The sequence below is a fragment of the Arachis ipaensis genome, chromosome B2, assembly GCF_059453495.1.
Source record: "Arachis ipaensis isolate K30076 ecotype BB chromosome B2, ASM5945349v1, whole genome shotgun sequence".
NCBI lineage: Eukaryota > Viridiplantae > Streptophyta > Magnoliopsida > Fabales > Fabaceae > Arachis > Arachis ipaensis.
In genome coordinates, this window is record NC_142437.1 from 12,568,954 (window position 1) to 12,593,630 (window position 24,677).

At 32.0% G+C, this 24,677-nt stretch overlaps 1 protein-coding gene across 3 annotated transcripts; it reads left to right on the plus strand.

The window, feature by feature from the left end:
• Positions 1 to 18,245: 18,245 nt before the first annotated feature.
• RRF (ribosome recycling factor, chloroplast precursor) lies at positions 18,246 to 23,352 on the plus strand. Of its 3 annotated transcripts, XR_015905157.1 has the most exons (13): positions 18,246 to 18,500; positions 18,596 to 18,737; positions 18,863 to 18,932; positions 19,124 to 19,219; positions 20,026 to 20,123; positions 20,413 to 20,524; positions 20,914 to 20,955; positions 21,167 to 21,223; positions 21,355 to 21,405; positions 21,982 to 22,038; positions 22,406 to 22,460; positions 23,022 to 23,061; positions 23,167 to 23,352. XR_015905157.1 is itself a non-coding variant. In XM_088504837.1 (12 exons), the coding sequence occupies exons 1-11, from the start codon at positions 18,407 to 18,409 to the stop codon at positions 22,421 to 22,423; spliced, it is 837 nt and encodes a 278-aa protein (XP_088360963.1). In that variant the 5' UTR covers positions 18,246 to 18,406; the 3' UTR covers positions 22,424 to 22,460; positions 23,022 to 23,352. The 3 variants fall into 3 exon arrangements, 2 of the variants coding, with proteins under 2 accessions (XP_088360963.1, XP_088360962.1); XM_088504837.1 differs by having other exon boundaries at positions 23,022 to 23,352; XM_088504836.1 differs by lacking the exons at positions 23,022 to 23,061; positions 23,167 to 23,352 and having other exon boundaries at positions 22,406 to 22,649.
• The last annotated feature ends 1,325 nt before the right edge of the window (positions 23,353 to 24,677 follow it).

Sequence of the window (24,677 nt, forward strand, 5' to 3'; positions counted from 1 at the left end):
GGATAGGCAAGTTTGGAAGAGTGTATGAAAGGAGAATAAGGCAATAATAAGAGCCAGTTGACGTCATTATACTTTGACAAGTTTTTAATTGCTCTTTTAGTTACTTTTATTTTGATCAATTGCTCATTTAATCGTAAGTTTTACTCTTTTAATTTTCAGATATTCCCAATTTAACAAACCAAGAAAAAGTATATTTTTACCAAACCAATTTGCATCAACAGGTGAAGCAGCAGTTGATAGGTTCCAGTTTTGAGTTTATATTTTATCATGACTATTCTAAAGTCACTCTGGTTACGTCATTGATTAATGCTTTGGTCTTGAAGATGTTCTTATGTTGACGGGGTAATGATGGTAAATCAGTCTTCATTAAGGATAAAAAATTATACGATTACACGCAATGCATGGAATTGGTTGGTGTCCCATTGGTAGATCGCCCTAAACAAAAAAATGTTATTAATCTAAACCGGCTATCAGAATTTGCAAGTGCTCCGATTGATAATGACCCATATCTGCTCAATGAAGAAATATTACTTCAGAAGTGTCAGGCGGTTGCCATGTTGGCCATTGGATCCATGATAGTACAAGATGCATCAGCTAACATAATCTCATCTAAATTCCTATAATTGGTTGAGAATGTAGATGACGTTAAGGACTTTGTCTTGGGGGCAGTTGCCTAGGTTAACCTGCACACGAGTCTTCTCAAAATAAAAAGAGATGGTAGTGGATCCACCAACGTTCAAGGTTGCGTCATCGCTTTGCAGGTATATAAATATTATTCAAACATTGATAATTTATTCTATCTTAAGATTTTCTCTCAATCCTAATTTTATTGTCGGCATTTATTTTCTCCCGTCTACCTTCCATTATGCATTTATGCTACAAAGATGTTCATCCTATAGCACATAAGGGCTTTCGACTTATGTGGAATTGTTAATCAGTTTTGACGAATAAGATAATCTACAACATGAAATCTCGAGTGGAGTCTCCTCATGTTTGAAAGATATGCTGACTAAGCTGCATGATGAATTTCATATGGTGACTATTAATGCTGTAAAAAGCTTATTTATTTTATTTTGAAAATTTTATTTTATTTTATATGTTATCTTTTTTAAAATTAATTGATGTTTTAACATTAGGTTGTGTGGAAGCCTTACCTTACGAAACCATCAGGGGTATATGCCCATCAAAGAACAGTTGGTGGATCTATTACCACTGTCATTTGTGGCAATTATGTGCTATCCCATCATCCGCATGTAGCGCATCGCCAACTCCTCGATGGAGAGCCACTCTTTCAGCCAGAGTGACTCGATACTCGTCTGCCTCATTACCTTCATATTGATCTGCAGCTTAAGAAGATGATGGAGGATATTAAGAGCGACGGTAATATTTTAGGGTGACGATTTTATTATCAACTCCGACGGTAAATCCGATGAAAAACTCGTCGATAATGTCCAACACTACATCTGACGATAAATCAGATGGTTCTCAGCATTTTTCTTGTAGTGAAAGCTCGATTGCCTCATGGGACTCAAAAGGAGCTCGTTTGAAATCTGAGGCGCTTTCCTTTTAAACTATTTCCAATTACCTATGTTATTTCTTTATATAGTTTTTCCTATTTCAGATTAATATTTCCTATCAAACTATTTTCAATTATCATTGTTCCTACTCAGATAGAGAACATTGAAGTTCAGAAGGAGCATGAAGAGTCTCATGTGGAAAGTCAACAGGCAACCTCAACTCCGGAGGTAAAGGCATCATCGCCGTGGGTATGCTCAATTTCTTTCTTTATAACAACTATTTATTTACTGAGTATTTTTATCATTTATATCTTTATATAATCAATACATTAATATGCAGTGTCAAGCAGAGGGAGAAACAGAGGGTGAACGAGTTATCGAGGAAGGTGATACGCAAGGTCGTCAGGTGTAACACCCTATTATTCTAAACCTTACCTCATGCCTTAAAGAAAAAGATAAAAAAGTGCCACGACAGTTCTAAAGCCCCTACGATATATATAGAAAGAAATAATAATACTAGAAGTACGATGAAGAAATAAAGCTCAAAACAGAGATACAAAAGCGCGAAGCATTCACAATCAACTATAAGTGTAAAGGCACAAGATACAACATAATACAATAATAATCAAGATAGATATATGTAAGTATGATAGTCAAAAGAACTCTAGCTGTAGCCCACGAAGTTTAGGCCGACTAGTGATATACAGACAATATAGAGTTTTTGAAAAGTTAAACAGCAACATTTGTCTCTCAAATAAGCCTCTAAGGCAGCAAGGTCTAAGATACAAAAGAGAGAGTACTACAACAAAAAAACCAAAATACAAGAGATGATAAAAGATCCTCTGCTCCGTCACCATCTCGCAACTCATCGAGATGGGTTACGACCGGTATCTAAAAAACAACAACAAAATATGGTATGAGAACCTCCGGTTCTCAGTATGGTAACAGTGCCCAGTAATACAAGATATAAGGTTCCAAGAAGCCAAAGGCAATCCTAGAACTTCACATCAAGCATAAGATTCAAGCTTATAAAACAATTTAATAAAGTCCTTAAATGGGTCATCTATCTTAGGAAATTTCAAAACTAGCATTAACACCGCTGTCCCACAGCCTTCGCCAGCCTAACCTCCATGCAATCCCATCGCCACCGCCTACCGAGCCTCCTAGATCCCAGTAGAATACACAGATATATGCAAACAAGTAATACACAAATAATATTCATATATAGCAAGTAAATCAGGAAGCAAGTAAGCATGTTATACACTTAGGCAATATAGGCAAGTAAACAAAGCAAGCAACCGTATAGAAAATGCACATGATAAATGCCTGTCCTATTGGATGTGATATCACATTATCGGTTGAACTATCAATTTGACACATTCCCATGGGATTATTGCCTTTCGGTCATGAATATAAATGGGTACCCACAAGGATATCGTGACCGACACGTAGTGTCCGGCACACTCTTATGATTCTGAAAGGATGCAAGCAGAATACTCAGCCACAGACCTCATATTACCTAGGGATATAGTACCCAGCACACTTTCCAGGGATATAGTGTCTGGCAAACTCTTACCACTTACAGATCGCCTCTCAATCAGAACTAAACTTAAGTCATCAGTCTCATTAACCATACTCATTTCTCTCCGAGTCCAAGACTCGTCATAACCATCATTGGTCCTTGATTTCACAAGTTAACCATCAACTCTCAAGTTCTCAAAGCCATCACCAATATAGCACTTCACCCGTTGACCCACAACTTCAGAAACCTAAGTCTCCATCTTCTAAACCCATACAGAACTCACCAATTTAATTCACTAACATATCTCTATTAGTCACAGGGCCTAATTACTAGTTAGTAATCTTAAACAGTAATTAAAAAAATTTAGAAAGTTAGAGAACCCTTGAAAAGTGAAAAAAATAATTTTTTAGCAAAACAAGGGTCTCACGTACGTGAACCCCTGTCCCGTGTATGCACCTAGTTGAAAAAGAGTAGTTGCGTATGCGACAGCTGCTCGCGTACGCGAGTATCCTAAACATAATGGAATACTCGTGTCACGTGTTAAATTTTCGGGTATGCATGACTCAAAGTACATGCTCGCATATGCATGCTAGTGCCCGCGTACGTAAGAGCACTTGGCAGTGGCCAATGCTCGCGTCGCGTGCACTGGTCCGCGTACGCGTGCCTTATCAGACTTAGAAAATTTTTAAAGTTGCAGAAATCATATTTTTATACCAAACTTCAAACGAGCATAACTTTTTCGTTTCAAATCATTTTCCATCCATTATTTGAATGTCTTAAAGATCTCGGACCCAACTTTCATAAAAATCAAGTTTCATAAAAAATGGGAGTCCGAAGTCCAAGTTATTCCTCGCCAAAGTTTGTCAAAAATCAAGTTTTATAAAAATTAGCAAAGTTCTCTAATTCAAACAACTCCAAAACCAAACCAAATTATCCATACCCAAAAATAACACAAAACCTCATACCGAACGTTATCAACTATCCCTCATTCATTCACTATTAAAACTACTTAGTCCTCACTTACTTAAATTCTTATTAATATCCTCATCATAAAACATCATCAATACAAGCCAAACCCATCCATATCCTCATTACCTCAACTCAATCAAAATCAAAGCTCACCATTACCACCAATTGTTAACAATATCAACCACAATATTCAATACACATTATTATCCTCAATATTCATAATCAAACACCATCATAGTTCATCAAAACATCACAATCATCAATAATCATCATACAACATCAACAATTCAACTTATCCTAAAGGCCACTAGTTTATGTTTCACGAAACATTACATATTACATAGAGAAAATCGAAACTATACCTTGGCCGATTTTCAATATGCACAAATTCACCAAATCTTGAATTCAACAAGCTTTTAACCACCAACACCACTTCCAATATTCACCAAATATCAAGCTATACATACCAATATCACCACAATCAATACTAGAGTTCAAAATTACACTAAATCAAAAGGGTTAAAGGTAATTTTACCTTACCCACTATAATTTGGGGTGAGACCCAACAATTTCTCACTAATGGTTGGCACCTAAACAACCAAAATCACAAAATCTATTCAACATCTATACCCAAAAACACAAATTTTATTAGGGGCAAAGGAAGGAGTATAAATTTCAAGTTCTTACCAGAAATACCTTATTAGAACTGATGGGCTTGGCGAGAGCTTCACATGGCCGCAAACAGGACGCGAATTGAAGCAATGTAGCTCAAGTTACAAGAGAAAGAAGATGCAGATGAATAGTGTTTCTTCTTCTTCTTCTTCTTCTTCTTCTTCTTCTTCTTCTTCTTCTTCTTCTTCTTCTTCTTCTTCTTCTCTCTCAATTCTCAGCTGCTAGGGTTTATTTTTGAGTGTGTAATGAGCTGATTTTGTTAATTTAACACTCTTATATATGTTGAGCTCGGGTCCAACTTGGACCTAGTCTAACCCGTTACTGTTTTTGTCCCATTTGGCCCAAACTTTTAAAATTAGCGTTCGATTTTTAATTCTAAATATTTTTTTAAGTTTTTCTATTATTTTTATTATTCTCACACAGTACCGGACAGACTTAAGCCGGTACTGCTGGCAAAATTACCGGTACGCATTTTTATGCAATTTTCTGTAAAAAATTACATTTTTCCACTAAAAAAATTCACTGAATTTAAATCTCACCTTAAATTTTCAAATTAAGACTTCTAAATTTTAAACCTATTTTGCACAATTAATTTATTATTTTATATTATCTAAACGGTCAATTTTTAATTACAAGCTAAATCTAATATGGTTAATGCATCATTTGATCCCAAAAAATGCATAAAAACAAAAGTAACATCCATTAAGCTTTTTTGATTTGTCATTCACATGGCTTTTGTTAAAGTAACATCCATTTAGTATGAAAAAGAAACATCCTAATACTTAACAAAAGTAACATCCACTTAAATCTTTGCAAAAATAATCAGCTACTTACACGGAGAAACATGCCGAGTAGGATTTTAAAAAAAAAGGCCATGCAATTCTTAAAGAAATATAGGTATCCACAACTGCGACACAAGAAAACTCAAAAAATGTATAAAGTAACATCCATTTAGTATACAAAAGGAACATCCCGATACTTAACAGAAGTAACGTCCACTTAAATCTTTGCAAAAATAATCAGGTACCTACACGAAAAAACATGCCGAGTAGGATTTAAAAAAAAAAAAGAAAAATGTACCCAAAGTGTAACTGAATAAACACAATAAAATAAGGAAAATGTATCAAAAGTGTCTCACTCGATGACGGCATCCCATGTATATATTATCATGAATTTTCTAGGCATCTTTCTTCTATTGTCTTTCTCCCTTGCAAGGCTTTTTTGTAGGTAACCCCGCCTGCTGGAGCATGGTCTTCATACTCGGTGTTGTGAAGGGAGTTCTCACCTCTTTAAACTTGTTTCTGGATTGGTTGCGGCGTATAGGATGGTCGTTCAATGCCTTCAAAGCTTGTTCAATGAATGAATTCTTAGGACCCAGAACTATTTCGAGCATTATTTTCTTTTGGAACTCCTTTAGGATGACCTGAATGGCAAAATTGGTTGTTAGCGAGAGATTTAGAAGCGATAAAGTAATTAGTTTGAACAAAATATAAGTTAATTATAATAGTATTGTTAAATTGACCCGGTCCTAATATAGCAGATCCTAGCCTTCAGTCTAAAACTCCAAATAAATTGACTCTTGGACCATGATTATGACCAAATTTAAAATTGACCGAAAATTAAACTAAATTTAATATAATTTTAGCATTGAAGTCCCAAACCCCCTTTAAAAACAACAACATCCAATCTCTAATCACATACAATTCAGCAAAATCCAAACCCTAATAACATCAAGTAAAACCGCAGTTCCTAAACCCTAGCACAGATTAGCAATATCCACTATTAAATGAAAATAAAGAATATTCGAAACATATGCATTCCCAACAAAATAAACATCCAACAATTAAAGACATCGACAAATCCATTAATCAATCCAACAAAAATCAGAAGATCATCACATAAGAACCACTATACCAAGAATCTGAACCTTGAAACAGAGCAGAAACATCTTATTTTACTTGAAATCCTAACAATATACTAACCAATTGGAGAACACCTGAGTGATTAAAGCAGCAGCGGCGTGTGATGGTTGGCTACGAGACGCGGCGGGGCGGCGAGGCAATGTTGGCACAGAGGCACTTGCTAGGTGGCCTGGAGGTGGGCGTACAGCGTCGATGCCTTTCGACGAGAAGGGCTCCACGCGGTGACATTGACCTCAATGAGAAGCTACAGCGTCGGCACTTCGGCGATGTGGACCTCTATGAGAAGCAGCAGCGGCGAGGCTGTGTTGTGGTGGATAAGACGGCGGCTTCCTTGCGAGTGGGGGATAACTCGGTTGCGCAGGTTGTAGCAAATGTGGCTCTGAGGATGCCTGTCGGACGGTGGCATAGACTGTGGGTAACGGAGGCTCGGCAATGAAGATGGTGTCGTTGACGCCTGGAAGAATAAGAACGTAGTGAAAAGGGGATAAGTGAAAAGGTATCAGGTCAAATTTGAATTAAGGTAAATGGGATGATCTTTTTTTAGTAGGCTTTGGGGTCCAGCCCAATAGGAGTTGGTAGGAGTTGGCTGGACCCCTGTTAGTTATCTAGCGAAATTATTTTCATTTAATTTTTTAGCTAATCACTAGCTTTTTTTTTCATTGGAATGAAAAATCCAGTTCCTGGAGAGGAGCAGGCAACACTTGATGATGTGAAGGCAAAAAGCAGGCAGAGAAGAGGGAGACCATGCATGGTGAAGCAGAGACTGGATAGGGGGAGGCAACAGACAAGACAAAAGACAGTGACTATGCAGAGACTGACGATGGCGAAAGATGAAGAGGAAGGCGCAAAACTGAAGATGATTGAGAAACACACACGAGACAACGAGACAATGAGCAGAGAGACTGACGAGACAACGAGCAGAGAGACGTAGTGAAAGCGCAAGAGCTGGCGGACGTAGAGGAGCCAGCGATAGGACGATATCAACGACAATGGCTCTGTGACAGCGGCTTGAAAGATGCACACCAGCAACGAGACATAGAGAAGGTGTAGGAGCGGGCGGACGTAGAAGATCCGGCGATGAGACGATATCAGCGACAACGGCTCTATGAGAGGGAAAAGGTTGAGGGGAGGCGTCATTTCAGTTTCAGAGTGAGATAGTGAAAAAATGGGTTGGGGAGGGAATCAGAGGATGGGAGGTTTTTTTTTTAAGTTGAACATTTGAATCGGTCCAAGTTTCCCAAACCCGCACAAGGAATACAGCATAAAAGAGCATCATATATGCCAATCCATCAAATGCTGAAACACTACATTGGTTCCTTCTGACATGTATTTATGGAATATTCTAGTTGTTAATGTTACAAGTGTGGGGAGTATATGAAATTAGTCTCACATCAAAGAAAATAAGAAAGAATGAGAAATTTATAAGATGAGAGACCCATTAATTTAATATTTTCAAATTTTGAGTTGGATATGGTATTTTTTTTATCATACGTTCTCTCAATTAATTCTTTTCCATAATAGATTGTTAATATTACAAGTGTGTTTGACACCTTAAAATTTTGAAAATAAGAGAGAACTTGAAAAATGAAATAACATTAATTCACTTTCTAAAGATCAATCAATTAAGTAATTTTGACTGATAATTTTCTTTCAAATTAGAGCCCTTATAAAAGGAAGTCAAAATAATAAAAGTTTATTATCATCATTTTCTTCTAATAAGAATAATGTTCCTTCCTCTTGACATTTGAATCATGCATGTGAAAATAGACATTTTATTTTATTGGTTCTTTGATATGACATTTACTTTAAAAAAGTGAAATATTAAGAAAGTGGGAGAAAATGGTGATGATATTTTCCAAAGGCAACATTAAATTTTTCATAGGATATGATGTTCTTTGAACCGTGAATTCTCTCATTTTTATGTTTCACTAAAAAATATGCATTATTTTAGTCATTATTGTAATCATATATTATCATTTTGGTCTTTTAGATTTTTTTTTTAGTCCAAATTCTCGTATTTTTTTAGCCTTGCTCAAATTCTCTTTATTTATTTTTTTTGGTCATGAGCTCAGATTTTTTTTTGTGTTTATATTTGTGGTGGTCTGGGCAAAATTTTTATTGGTTTACATCATCTTAATTATGGTTGGATTATTTTTAAAGATTCTCTATTTGTTAAAAAAAAATTGAAGTGCTTTTATTGATGGAGCTTGCAGTGGCCTTAACAAAAAAAAATTGCAGTAATAATTTTGTAATATTATAATGTCTAAAATTATTGACAACAAAAATAAATAAATAAAATAAAATCTTGCAGTAGCGATGGATTGGGAATTTAGACTAACAATGGATTGAGAATTTAGACTAACATGTAATTTTTTGGATTTGAATGTTTCATCCTCAATTGCAATTTGAGAGTCTTCTAACTGTTATGATTTTGGGTGTGTTTAGGGTTCACGTTGAAGAAGAGAGAAGTCTGTTTAAGTGTTTTGAACGTCCCATTTTTATGTTTGGCAATTTGTTGAAACTCTGAACCGAGAAGTGTTTCCACGTCTGAAACGTACGTTTACGTGAAGCTAAAATTTTTAACTTCTGCGTTCACGTTGAGAAAGTTGACTACCGTTAGAATTAAGTGAAAAATTTATTTCTTTTCTACCAACCCTACCCTCCATTCTCTTCTATAAAAAGGATGCAAATAACCATAACTTTCACAGTAGTTTTTTGTTCATTTGTTGTGTATATTCTTTGTTCTGAATTTTTTTTCTATCAAAATTTTTCAGATATGTTTCGATTACTGCCAAGGTAAAAAATTTAATTTTTTTTATTATTTTTAGTACTCTCTTTTATATTTTGATTTTATATTTTTTATTGTATATTTTTATTTATACACTAAATATTTTTATATTATTTTTTTAGTATTTTGATGTTATTTTTTTAGTATTCTATTATATTTTTATTGTACTTTTTTATTCATATGACAACTATTGTTGATATAAATTTTTATTTTTATTAATTTTTATAATATTTTTATTATGTTTTGTTTATATAAATTCTTTTTTTTATCCTTTATTGTACTATATTTATGTTGTGTATAAATTTTTTTATTTTTTTATTTTATTTTATTCATATACTTCTTATTGTAATTTTTTTGTTTATATGATACATGTTGTTGGTTGTAATTATTATATACTATGTTTGATATAAATTTTTTTTGTTTTTATTGTATTTTTTACTTATTTTATTTTAGTTTTTATTATATACTAATGATAAGTAACAAAAGAGTCATAAATAATAAAACTGTATATTCCAAAATGATATAAATTAAAGAATAATAACGTACTAAAAAGATTATAGAACATTTTCTTTTTGTTTGACATTATAGAATGTATAGTACGTACTCTCTTTTATAATTTTATTTTTTATTGTATTTATTTTTTATTCTCAAAGATAGATATTATTTTATTATTATAAAATAATAATATTTATTTATATGATAAATATTTATATTATAAAATAAAATATTAAGATCTATTCAAATATCTAAAGTAAAATGATAGGATAATATAAAAAATTATTTAAATTCATGTCTCTTTTAGTAATTTTTCCTCTAAAAGTGATTTTAAGTAGCATAATCCAAACAACATTTATTTTATTATAATCCATTTTAATATAAAAATTGCCAAACTTACTTTTTATCAAAATCAGGTTTGCAAAATTAATTTTATACAAACTCTCTTTTACAAATGGTAATTCAAACACACATTTTATGTAATTAAACAAAACAGTTAGATTGTAGCTAAATAATTAGAAGACGAGACAAAAAGAGAAGGGTAATATTGTAATTAGTGGTTATATTGGGATTATCCTGTTTAGACAAATAAATTTTAGTTAGTACATCCATTTGGTTATAATATTTGTTTTGCCATGTATAATTAATCTTATTACTTTTAAGTATCTAAACTTTTACTTAGTGAAATGTAATATTTTTATTGAAAAAGGTGGCACAAAAACAACGTATATAATATATATTTTCTTAAAAAAAATTTAGTATCTCGGTTTTTAATAATTATTTTAAAGGATTATGAGGTCTTCAATAAAAAAATATTCTTTTTGAATTTTTGATATTTAATTTTATGAGATTGATTATTTCTTTTTTCAATGATCTCTCTAGAATATATTTACGTGATATGTTAATTACTCATATATTTTTTATTTAATTTTTATAAAAAAATAATTTAAAAATTACTAATATTTTTATAAATAAATTTAATTAATATATTTAAAAATAATTAAAAAAACTAAACAGCTATAACAATTATTCCCAAACGACAACGAAACTCTAAATAAAAAAAATATGTCAATCCTAATTAGCTCTAAATAGATAAATCAACAGTTTAATGTCACGTAAGTTTATTTCGTTAATACAAAAAAAAAAAGAAAATATTAACTGAAAGATTAATCAATCTCATGGAAACAGGGACGGATATAAGGGGGGCGAGTGGTGGCCTCGGCCCCCAACTTTTTTTAATAGTAATAAGTTATTATGTATAATTTAATTTTTTTAAAAAATATTTAGTATTTAGTCTAATATAAATAAAAGTTCAGTCTAATTTAAATATTAATAATTTTTAATATCTAAAAAATAAGTAACAATATTAAAAAAATCTGAAAAAGATATTATTACTAATATTTTTTAATTAAATAAAAAATTTTAAATCTCATAAAATGAATTCTTTTTCTTCTTGTGGCTGTTTTTTTATTCGTTTGGTATTAATTCTCTCTGTTTCAATTGCTATAATTAAGAGATCTTTTTCAACTATGAATATTGTGAAAAATAACTTAGAAACAAAATAAAAGATGAATTTCTTGCTAATTGTCTTTTAATTATATTGAAAAGAAAATTGTTGAAAATTTTGACACAAATTCTATTATCGGTAAATTTTATGATACGAAGAATCGATCACTTCGTTAGTAAAAAGTATACACATATTTTTTTTACTTTAAAATATATTCTCTATCCGTATATTTTTATAATACATCTTATATTATATAATTTTTTACATAATTTTTAATATTATATGTGTTATTGCCCCCCCATAATATCATTTCTGGATCCGTCCCTGCATGGAAATAAATATCAAAGATCGAAAAGAGTTTTTTTCCCTCTCTTTAAGGATCTCGTTCCGAAGTTGTTTTATGTGGTAATTTTCTTCCAAAGTTAGAGTCCCATAAAAGGAGGGCAAAATAATAAAAGTTTACTATCATAATTTTCTTGGCTAAAGAATTTTAATATGGAATTTAAAGGTGAGCATTACCTGAAAATGGACGTTTTTTGTGTATTTACAGGTGGGTGGATGTCGCAGAGATGCAGGAACAACACACAGGTACGTGCTGACTCAGCACGTAGCTAACATGTTGGACACGTGTCACAATCGCAAGCAACACGCATCATGCGTGTTGACACATGGCGCTCATCCGCTCAACACGCAGGTAACGTGATTCACATGTGGCAGCATGTCAAGCAGCACGCATCTTGCGTGTTGCACACGTGGCAAACGCTGGTTGGATGGTGTTGCAACACGTAGCCTACGAGGTGAGTCTTCTGCCTATAAAAACTAAAGCTCGTAACCATTTTGCTTCATTGTGAGAGAAGTGTTTTCCTCCAATGTCAGTATGATGGAAGGCACTGCAAATATAGTAGTTTACCACAACGGTGAGGTCGTACGAAATACGTATAAGGGGGTGAGCTCTGTGTGTGAGAATATGTTTTTGTTTGTGGTTTCATGCCCTATAACATTCGCGGAACTATGCTCTGTCAAAGCATAGAAGCTGATATTTGAAAGAATGTGACCAACATTCTCTACAGGAGTCTGGTTGTTGTATTTGGCGTGCCACTGGTATCTCAGTCGGCGCAAGCTGGTGTCGGGGAATGAGCGCCAGCCACAGCATACGCTCCCACACCAAAGCAAACAATAAATCAAGTGGCTCATCTATCTCCTTACAATTGTACCGTGATGCACGACATAGTGACCTATAAAGATGCACGAGACAAGCTAACCCCCAACTGTAATTCCCGATCTGATCAAAATTTTGGAGCAGTGGTAGATACTTCGCGTGGGCATATGCCGTCGACTTATCCACGAAGAGGGTGGTACCCAGCAGAAGATGTTGTGTGTATGGTGAACCCATGAAAGATTTATGTAGCTCTTGGAGGAACTACTCAATTGAGGTTCGCTGCCAAATATCGCGAGGCTCTCGGCGACCAAGAAGTTATGACTGCTATTGGTCTAATCAGTCACACCCTCTCTGTCGATCGGTAGGCCGAATAAGTGTAACACGTCCTCTAGTGTCACTGTAATCTTACCCACCAGCATTACAAACGTATGTGTCTTCGGCCGTCACCTTTCTACAAGAGCAGCTAGCATCGCGGAATGCCCTCTGATCACTCCAACTCTCGAGAGCTGGTAGAATCCGGTGGTTCGTAAGGCTTGGTTAACCGCCGGATGCCATGTCCCTGGCTGGTCAAGCTTATTGGACAATAAATTCCTATTAGCATGTAAAGTTCAACCACAAAAGAAATTAATTTAATAAATAGCAAAAAGAATAAATTAATAAATTTTTTTAACAGAAAATAAAATAAATAATAACTAAACAAATTCGAATTTCTTATTATTCCTATTTATAACATCATTTTATTAATTAAAACAGGAAATGAAATAAAAATAATATTAAAACACAAAACAACATATAATTATATATTATTGGCTAGCAAAATATATGTTTATAATTCTAATACTGATGTTGAAACAAAAAAAAAAAAAACTACATGAAATTCGAATTTTTATGTATAAATATTTTTATTATTTTTCAATCTAATCATTAAAATTTAAATAACATAACAATAACCACAATATTATACCAGAAAATTTAAAAAAATACGAATCTTATTTATTAATTTAAAAATTAACAAAAATATCATATTCTAATAAAGAATAAAAAGAATAATATTCATTAATTTTAATAATCATTAAAAATATTAAATATCATATTCTAATAAATAATAAAAAATATATATACATACTAACAACACAAAAATAAAAAATAAAAACTAGCATAAGATTAATTTCGAACAAAAATTATTATTAATTATATTATTTATTTATATTAATATTTAACAGTAAATTTAGAATAATATTATCCAAATAAATAATAACAAATTATTAAACTAATGTTAACTAAGTAAATACTAATAAATTAATAAAAAATAACAAACTTATATAATTAGAATGTCCCAAATAATTGATAACATGATTTTTAGGAGACGTATAATTACGTACCATTTTAAATGTTCTAATCTCACTCTCAACCTTAAAAGTAATTCAAAACATTCAACCCAATGAATGAAACCCCAAGCCCCAACACTCCATTACCCCACCACTCTCTACAATGGAATGAAACGAAGCCCCAGCCCCACCACTCTTTTATATACCCGCGACACCAACCTTCAACCTTCACTATAAATGACGCCTGTTCCCGGAGGGGGCTTGCCTCTTGTGTCGAGACACGGGGCAACACGCATGTTCCGTGCTGCTACATGGATGACACGTGGCGCAGCGAGGTTAACATGTTACCTGCGTGTTGCTTGGATGAAGACACGTGACCTTCGCGTGTTTGGAGCCATTGATAAATGCACCTTGGCTTGATGAGCTGAGAATGTACGGTGCATGGTGATAATGAAGAGGAATGAAAATGATATGCAGCTCAGCCCCACTCCTCTTTTGTTTTTTATACACCAAGAGTGGGTCTAAAGTCATAAATGTCACATATTTTCGGAGTAAGGTTACGTCTTTGCATGGAGACAACAGACAACACGTTACTTGCGTGTTGAGCAACATGTAACCTGTGTGTTAGATTGCGTTTTTGACATCTCCACAATTCTGTAAAACATCCAAAACACAAATATTTAAATAAAACACCATTCTTTTTTTCATATCTAAAATAATTTTTGAATTCTCTTCATATGAGAATAATGTTCCTTCTTTTTGACATTTGAATAACGTACGTGGAAATAGACATTTTATTTTATTAATTCTTTAACATGACATTTACCTTGAAAAAATGGAAATATAATAGTGATGATGTTTCCAAAAGGCAACATAAAGTTTTCATAAGATATGATGTTTTTTGAAGCATAAATTCTTTCATTTTTATGTTTCAAGTAAAAAAGTATGCATTGTTGAAAAAGTGGGAAAAAAATGGTGATGATGTTTCCAAAAGACAACATTAAAATTTTCATAGGATATGATGTTTTTTGAACCATAAATTCTCTCATTTTTATGTTTCAGTAAAAAAGTATACATTATTTTAGTCATTATTGTAATCATATATTTTATTTTGGTATTAGAGATGGCAAAACTCCTCAAGACGCGGGGATCTCTGCGGGGACTACTCGGAATGGGGATCCGATTGTGAGGAATTTTTTCTGCGGGGATGGGGATGGGAGACAAAATTCTCCCGAAGCAGGCGCGGGGACCCGAACAGGGATTCCCGTCCCGTCCCCGCTATTCCCCGAAATTTATGAATTTCTTGAATTATCCTTAATAATTTATTTCTCATATATGTTTTTAGTCATTTCTCACACACACATACACATATATATAGAAACCCAAAATTTCTAATCTTTATTTGCATAACCCTTCTTCAATTCAGAGATCCCTAACGCTGTTCATACTCCGTGGTGTCCATTCTCATCTCTGTTGCTGCGTCTCCCACCTCGTCCATTGCTTTGTCCTTTGACTCCTCGTTGCGTCCCCCCATTGCGTTATTTCGAAAGAAGTCACCATCGTGTCATTTAGATTTTTTGTATAAAATCTTGCAGTTTTTGTATAAGATAGATACTTGTAACTCTATTTATATGAAAATTAATAATTAATTAGAACTATTATGTAGATGGGGAATTGAGTCCTCACAGAGAATGGGGATGGGGAGCAATATTTTCCTACAGCAAAAAATGAGAATGGAGATAGGAAGCAAAACTGAGGGCGGAGATGGGGAACAGGGAGGCATCCCCCGCCCCGCCCTGTCCCATTGACATCCCTATTTGGTATTTTATATTTTTAATTTTGGTGCAAATTCTCGTTTTTGTTTTTGTCTTGTTCGAATTCTGTTTATTTATTTTTAGTCGTGGGCTCAGATTCTCTTGTGTTTATATTTGTGGTGGTTTGGGTAAAATTCTTGTTGGTTTATAGCATTCTAATTATGGTTGAATTATTTTGTAAGCCCGAATAGCTCTAAGGCTGATTTTTGACCTGAAAACAATTTGAGAGTTGATATAAGAGAAAAATTTAAAACAGTTCCTGACAATTATTTCGAAAGACAATGAGATTCTTGACAAAAAAAAAATCCAATTCGATCTCTGACAATTATCTCGAAAGGACAACGAAGTTCCTATGCCAAAAAAAGTTAATATTATTTTTTTTATATAGGGACTAATCAGTTCCAAAAAAAAAGATTAGTGGCCGAATTGGGTGTTTTTTTTTTGAATTTCGTTGTCCTTTCGAGATAATTGTCAGGGGTCGGATAGAGTATTCACTCTTGATATAATAATATTACATTCATATTTATTTGGCCCAAAATAAAACATTTACAAAAAAAAATAGACAAAATTATTTTTTAAGATTCTCTATTTGATAAAAAAAATTTGAAGCGCTTTTATTGATAAAGCTTGCAGCCATGATAATTTTGTAATATTATAATGTCTAGAGTTGAGAGTTATTCAATTTATCTAATTAAAAGAATAAAAACAAAATAAAAACTTGTAGTAGTGATGGATTCAGAATTTATGCTAATGTAATTTTTTGGATTTGAATGTCTCCATCCTTAGTTGCAATTTTAGAGTTCTCTAACTGTTATGATTTTATGTCATTAAACAAAACAGTTATATTGTAGCTAAATAATTAGAAGACGAGACAAAAAGAGAAGGGTGATATAGGTCCTATTAGGGTTATCCTTTGAGGTTCAATCAAATTCTGTGTAAATGTATAATATGGATTGAGCTATACTGTAGACCGTGTTTATCTATTTAGATAAGTAAATTTTAATTAGTACATCCATTTGGTTGCAATATTTGTTTTGCTCTCTATAATTAATCTTATTATTTGTAAGTATCTAAACTTTTGCTTACTGAAATATGATATTTTTCTTGAAAAAGGTGGCACAAAAATAGCGTATATAATATATATTGAGTTAATATTTAAAGTGATCTTTGAATTTACAATCAAATTTTAATGTTATTTTTAAATTTAAAATTGTTCTAAATTTATCTCTAAACTTAATAACGGTTGTCTCTCAAATATTTTTCAGTGACAAAATGATGTAATTAGACGAAAGTCACGCTGGACTGATAAAACATCGCCGTTATCTTTTTGGTTTTTAAATAGAATAGAAACGACTTTATTTAGGGTATTTTGAAGGGTTTTAAACATTTCGTCATTGAAAAATATTTCAGGAACAATCGTTGTTAAGTTTAGGGACAAATTTGAGACAATTTTATGTTTAGGGACGACATTGAAGATCGATTGTAACTGTAAGTTCAGGAACCACTTTGAGAATTAACTCAATATATATTCTCTTAAAAAAAATTTTAAGGGTGAATATCCACCTCGGTTTTTAATAATTGTTTTGAAGGATTATGAGGCCCTTAATAAAAAAAATACTCTTTTTGAACTTTTGATATTTAACTTTGTGAGACTAATTACTTCTTCTTTTAATAATCTCTTTAAAACATACTTACGTTACGTGATATGTTAGTTATTAATATATCTTTTATTTAATTTTTATAAAATTATAATTTAAAAATTACTAATATTTTTTAGTTTTATACAATAAATTTAATAAATATATTTAAAAAATATTAAAAAAAATTAAATAATTCTGACAATTATTTTTAAAAAACAACGAAACTTTCAACAAAAAAATCTATCAATTCTAATTGACTCTGAATAGATAAATTAACAGTTGAATAATATCATGTAGGTTTATTTTATTAATACAAAAAAAATAATAAAAAAATTAATCAATCTAACAGAAAGAAATAAAGATAAAAAATCGAAAAAGTTTTTTTTTCCACTTAAGGATCTCGTTTCGAAGTAATTTTCGTGGCTGTTTGCAATTTTTTTTTGGAATTTAATTACAAATTATGATGCATGGACATTGATGCGAATACGGGACACGACACGATACAGGACATGTCGACACGTGAATTTTAAAATCTTATAAGATACGAGGACATGCATATATATAAAATATAAATTATTTGTTAGATAAATCGTAATGATATTTTGATATTTTATTGATATTAAAATATAAATTAATTTTTGTAATTATTTTTAATGTCTTATTTTAATTATATCAAATATTTAAAATATTTTTTGTTTTAATAAATAATAATATATATTATATCTAGATTTATTTCAAGAATATATGTTAAGAATAAGACTGAACATGCTAATACGTGATAGTATTTAGGTGTGTCTAAACGTATTTAAAAAATAATTTTTTATTTTTAATTAAGATACAGTCAAACACAACTGACACACGTATCGAACGAATATCAATAGTATCAATAAGTATGGTGTCCAAAATGTATCCAAGCCTGAGCGAAATGTGCTTGCTTCATAGATTAGAAACCAAATTGCTAGCCAAGCCAAACAATCCCCGTGAAAATTCTTATCCAGAGAGACAACACCACAAGGCTTAAGCTTCGCACTCAGCAGAGTCACTACTCACTCACAGGGTCAGCTTATTTGGGCATGGCAACATCATTCTCTCCGACTCCCACACTACCCTCTGTCCGCTCCTCTATCTTCCCACAAAACCCTCCCAAACCCCTCCTTTCCCTTCCAGGTACCTCTCTTCTCTTCTCTTCTATTCTCCTTTCACATCTTCATCACTTCCTTCACACCCACAAACAAAAGAATCTTTTTTCTTTCTTTCTGCAGAGTTCTTTCGTGGAGGCTCCAATTCCAGCTGCGTGAAACGCTCATGGGCCTCTTCTTCAAGCTATGTCACTCTCAAGCTTTCCAATGCCTTTAGAGTCTCTGCAAGACCCTTACTTTCCAAAGGGACCTTGTTGCATAGGAGGTAAGTAGAAAAACCTAGTCCTGAAGAGTGAAGACCCTTACTTTCCAGTTCTTTATTTGTTTATTTTTGTTTTGAAATGATTATGTGGCTCCAAATTGGATTATGGTGTTGTTGAATGTCTCCAGAATGGGAATTGTGAGGGCTGCAACTATTGAAGAAATTGAAGCTGAAAAAGCTGCCATTGAGAAAGATGTCGTAAGTCTCTCTCTCTCTCTCTCTCTCTCTCTCTCTCTCTCTCTCTCTCTCTCTCTCAATGAAGATTGGTTTTTTGAAGCTTTTGAAGCGAAACATATAATGTGGGTGGTTGTGTGAATTTTTGTTGAATTTTTTTTTATGATATATAATCTTTTTTTTATTCTGCTTCTTTTATCCATGTGGGTCCGTAGAAAATCAGAATGGAAAGGAGCATTGAAAGTGTTCGGGCAAATTTCAATTCCATAAGGACAGGGAGAGCAAACCCAGCAATGCTTGATAAAATTGAGGTATGCATGCAATGCAGTTACTCTATTTTCTTTTTCTTTTTTTTTACTCATTGTGCTATTAAATTATAGAGAGATGCTTAGCAGCTTAGCGATTTTTTTTTTGTTTATTTTTTAACCCAATTTTGGCTAATTGGGTACTGTTTGATTTTTCAGTTATATATCACTTATGCAGTGTTGAAAACATTTTTTTGTAATCCAAAACAATTCACATCATATGATTTCTTTCATTTAAAAAATTTCAGAGGGAGGTTTAGGAAATATCTGTATGTGGAACTCCATGACTTCTATTCTATCTCTGTAATTTTCATTATTATATATCTCGGCAACTATTTGAATTATCATAGTCCATTGCTAATAACAATCTATGTTATTTTGATACAAACTTCACAAAATTTTTGGATGGTGAAAAACGCAGTGAGAACATTCTATGTGTATGTTTTGCATCTTTGTTACAAAGCCGCATGTAGGTTTACAGAACTTCTCGACATTCTAATTTGTCAGTAATTGTCACTTTCTCTTTGTTGCATAGCCCTTGCATTGCAGCATTTTATTAATTATGAACAAAACTTTTCATTTCTCAGTTTCATTTGTACTTCATCTGCTTGTCACATTGTTATTTAGTATTGCTAACAATTCTACGGAACCTACATTGAGGAAACTGCCACACCAAATTGGCAACTTGTACTTTTGATCCAACCCACCACATTGCTTATACCATAACGCATTATTTATACGATGAATTAGATGTCAATGTATTCATCGATAGTTTCTTTCTGTAGATGAGCAATTTTATAACATGTTTTTAGGTGGAATACTATGGAAGTCCAGTTAGCTTGAAGAGCATTGCTCAAATTAGCACCCCTGATGCCAGTTCTCTTCTGGTACAGCCATATGACAAATCAAGGTATGTTGTGTACTTCTCCATGATAAAGGAGAATGATTGATTATTGTTGAATTAGATAAAAAACATTAATTTGACCTTATCCATGTTATTGTAACAGTAAAGGGGTTTTTGTTATGGTCTATGTGTCTTTGTTACTTCATGTACACTCTGTAGATTTTATTATATTAGTTTAGAGCGAGAAATGCATATTAGTGCATACAATCTTGTTTGAGGCATTCTTCAATCACATGTATATGTTGTGTGTAGAGTATTTCTTAATGAATTCCTGGTTCTTTGTATTGTCTTTCAGCTTGAAGGCTATTGAGAAAGCCATAGTCAGCTCTGATGTTGGTATGACTCCAAATAATGACGGTGAAGTGATAAGGTTGACTCTCCCACAATTGACATCTGAAAGGAGGAAGGTATTTTCCATTTCCAGTTTAATGAGATTCCTTATCATTCCCCATTCCTTATGGGAATCATTGTATACATGGATTCAATATAATATTTCTAGTTGGTTCTTCAATGTTTATTCAATTATTAACAAAATGACAAAGCATTACCACTTTTGTAGCCACGAGCCCATGACCCATGAGAAAAGTGAGTTCTTGAGGGAAATGTTTACTGAATATCCCACCATAATTCCAATAGAATTGTTTTAGTTTTCAATTTATATTGTTTAATGAGTACCGATGTTATATTGTGTATCTTTATGCATATGTTCTAGGGAATCTTATGAAGGTCAAATTGAACATTTGAACTTTATGTGATCTCAGAAATTTAAGCTATATTTTCTTGCTTTTCTTTCTAGGAACTATCAAAGGTAGTGGCTAAACAAGCTGAAGAAGGGAAGGTACATTTGCACAAATTTTAACTTGAGATAATGAATTTCCTCTTGTTTGTTGCCAATTTGAGGGGTACATGGGGAATGCTAAGGCTAACACTTTTAGTGGAAAAAATGGGAAGTCGGTCACACAACATTTCTCTTATTTTGATATACCATCACTTGCTGACTTGCTATGCAAATCATATAATTTCCCTTTTCTCATTTTCTTTTCCCCCAGGTAGCTTTGAGGAATATAAGAAGAGATGCATTGAAAGCTTATGAAAAACTTGAGAAGGTTTGAATCCTTGGATTATTCTCCTTTCTTGATTCTCTTTAACAATTTCTCCGTTGCTTTTCATTCTTACTTTGCTGCTTGATTGTCAGATTTCAATAATTTTTCATCATTTTCTTGAAATTTTATTATAGGAGAAAAAGCTTTCTGAAGATAACGTGAAGGATTTGTCAAGTGATTTGCAGGTAACAACTTGATACCATAAGCATAGATTATTATGAACTTTTAGTCTAGTTAAACTTCCCTGCCATCTCTCTTTTTTCTTTCTCTTGGGAGCATATTAATAGTGTCCAATGGAAAACAATCACAAATGCAAACCTCAAGGTTCAAGAAACAATGTAACCAAAAGAATAATTCCTCTGCCTTCAAGAAAAGGAGAGTAACGAGGGGTTAGATTATGCTGGATATGTGCATTTTGCAACCTTTATAGAGTTATGCCTGTCCAATGCAGTGGGAATACTCTATAGCTATCAAAGGGTTGAATTGATCCTTTGGAGATTGCAGATACATGACCATTTTTATGAATTTTATTTTTTCATACCAGCAATATCTGTTATATTTTTGTGCACGTCACATGTCTGCTCAAATATCCATGTTGGTTTTCCATTAGCATGGTTATTTTCCTCCTCTATTTATCTATTTTACAGGTACATGGTAAATACCGAATTTGTAAGACAAGTTTTATTATTGAGAAGTACAAAAAAAACAGATAGAGATAATTTTAGTTCTTTTCTCACAGAAATTGTGTTATCTTTTTGCAGAAGTTGACAGATGAGTATATGAAAAAGGTTGATACCATCTTCAAACAAAAAGAAAAGGTGTCGTATATTTTCTTTCTACTCATATGCTCAATTATAGCATATAGCATACACAGATGATCAAATTAATGAGATTATAGCACAAAAGACTTATACAAGTCTTTGTATAGGAGTAATTTAGTAATTACTTGTGTGATTTACCTTTTTTTTTTTTTCTTTAAATAAGTTTTGTGGTATTAAATAGATCTATATAGTGTATTAGCATTTTAAAGTTTTATACAAGTTGCTTCATTTGAATTTGTTGACTCGCTTGGGTGCCTTAGACATGCAAGTGGACAATGTTAATAAGTTGATGGATCAATGTTAAGCTTGTGTTCATACAATAATCTCATTTATCTGACTAATAACTTCTTCTCCTCTCCTTCAGGAATTGCTGACAGTTTGATGCTTCAGTATACAAAATATATTGGGATCTCTAGAAGGTCAAGTTTTGTATATGCTTTCCTTTGAGTTGGATAATTGATGGCTGTTTATAGTTTTATACGACTTATAAAGAACAACTTTTGAATTGAATATGAACATTTTTTTAACTTGGATAATGGTGAATCAATGATTCCGCGTGTCATTTTAATTAGGCCCTTGTAGAATATATATGCTGATTTTAATCCTAATGGAGTTCTTTATGAATTTTGTTGAGTGTGAACGGGTAGATTCTATAAGACTACAATCCCAATTTTGTTAGTTTATATAGTTTTAGATTCTAAGAAATTCCTAGGTGCTTTGAGTAGAGAAAAAGTAGTTTTGTCCATTTATTTTCAGTTTTCCAATCATCTAAGATTTACATTAAAAATATAGTTAAAGTAAGAGGCATGAATGACCTAAGATTTACATTAAAAATATAGTTAAAGTAAGAGGCATGAATGACCAATAATTCCAAAGAATTTGACACTGAAATGTATAAAACTTTCAATTATTTTGTTCTTACAGAACCATTTAAGAATTTCTCATTTTTTCTTTTTTTTTTATTTTTTTTTTATTTTTAGTGTGTGGCATAAGGATGGGTCATATGCTCATATTGATGTGGTAATAAACTTTGGTACAAAACTTTTAATTATTTTGTTCTCTTTTAGGATCATCTAAGAATTTCTCATTGTAAATTGTTTACGTTTTTTGGTGTGTGGCATAAAGATGGGTCGTATGCTCATATTGATGTTGCACATGGTCGACTCTCCAAAAGACATGAGTTGTATGGGTTTCATTGAAATCCTGTGATTCATGCCATTTATCATACTTTTCTCTCCGAATTGAGTAAACAAGAAACAGCAATGCAGATGTAAATTTTATGGGATGTGAGACATGTTTTGTGTTGCTCTACTCGATTTTCATTTCTTTGTCATTTTCTGTGTATATATAACATTTATTGAGAGGGTAAGTCTAAGATTGGGCATATCTTCGAAATAGCATAAATAATGGAATTGATTTTTACTTGTAGCCGTTGAAAAGATGAGAATAAAAATAAGGGTAATATTTAAAATCAGATTTTAAAGAAATTTTTTTGTTGAATATTTTAGTCTTTTATAAATTTAACAAAAATACTATGTATATACTAAAAATAAATAACTGATTTAGTAGTTGATTTTTTTGTATATATATTTAATATGGTAGTAAATTTAATTACTAAAACAATTTCTAAAAAATCTTAGACATACCTATGTTTTTATTAAATAATGATAAATCTGTTTTTATTATATAATGATAAAAATTGATTTATCAATATTTTTTAGAATAATTTGACATATCACTGATTTATTTAATAAAACAAAAATTAAAAAATAATTTAATAATTAAAATTAATTTGAGAGCTAAAATGTTTGATAAAAATTATTTTTGAAATGGTTTTAAAAGGTAATAAAGTAAAAATTAAGGATGTGAAAACCCTAATTTTGGGTACGGTAAAAGAAGTGTGCTTGCTTGGATTGAGTAGAATAATAATCCAACTATTTTTTCTGGGTCAACGAAGCCTATTAAAACCTTTTAATAAATTCAAATAATGTAGAAATTTTAATCGAAAAGAGAAATATCAAAAAAAGAATACAGTATGTCAAGGCTCTAAAAGGAGCTTCTGTGGGTACCAAGCTGCGAAATCAGAAAAATGCCAAAGCAAGTTCATGAGATTAAGAACTTTATCGTAGATGAAGCTTAGTTCAGATAATAATACATGTGGTGTGTTGTGTGATACTTAGGATTGAGGGGTATTCAATTCATTCACTATGTGTTTTTGAATATTGGTATAAAATAAAGAATACAGTATTGTGAGTATTGTACTATATATTGCCAACTTATCTGTGTTCACACTTTATTTAGGCGTGAATAAAATTTGAAAAAAATAATATATTATTATATGGATAACTTATGGGTCAAAAATTGTTTGGAAGAATTGTTTTTTTTAAAATTTAAAATGATAAGTTGATAACATAAATCGTAAATGTAAAGTGATAAATAACTTAGTAATAGTGATAAAAGATTTGTAAAATGATAAGACATACAAATTTAAATGAGTTATATATTAATATTTAGGAGATTATTCTATACTCTTGTTTTTATTTCTATATTGGCATTATCACATGGATATAAAAAAAACACCCAATTATTATTGAATGTCTAATTGGTTATCCTTCGAATTTAGTGAGATCAAGGTA

Coding starts and splice junctions, on each gene's coding strand:
- RRF (XM_088504837.1), top strand. CDS start 18,407: ATGGCAACATCATTCTCTCCGACTCCCACACTACCCTCTGTCCGCTCC. Junction 18,933..19,123: donor CTGCCATTGAGAAAGATGTC/GTAAGTCTCTCT, acceptor GTGGGTCCGTAG/AAAATCAGAATGGAAAGGAG. Junction 21,406..21,981: donor ATTTGTCAAGTGATTTGCAG/GTAACAACTTGA, acceptor ATCTTTTTGCAG/AAGTTGACAGATGAGTATAT.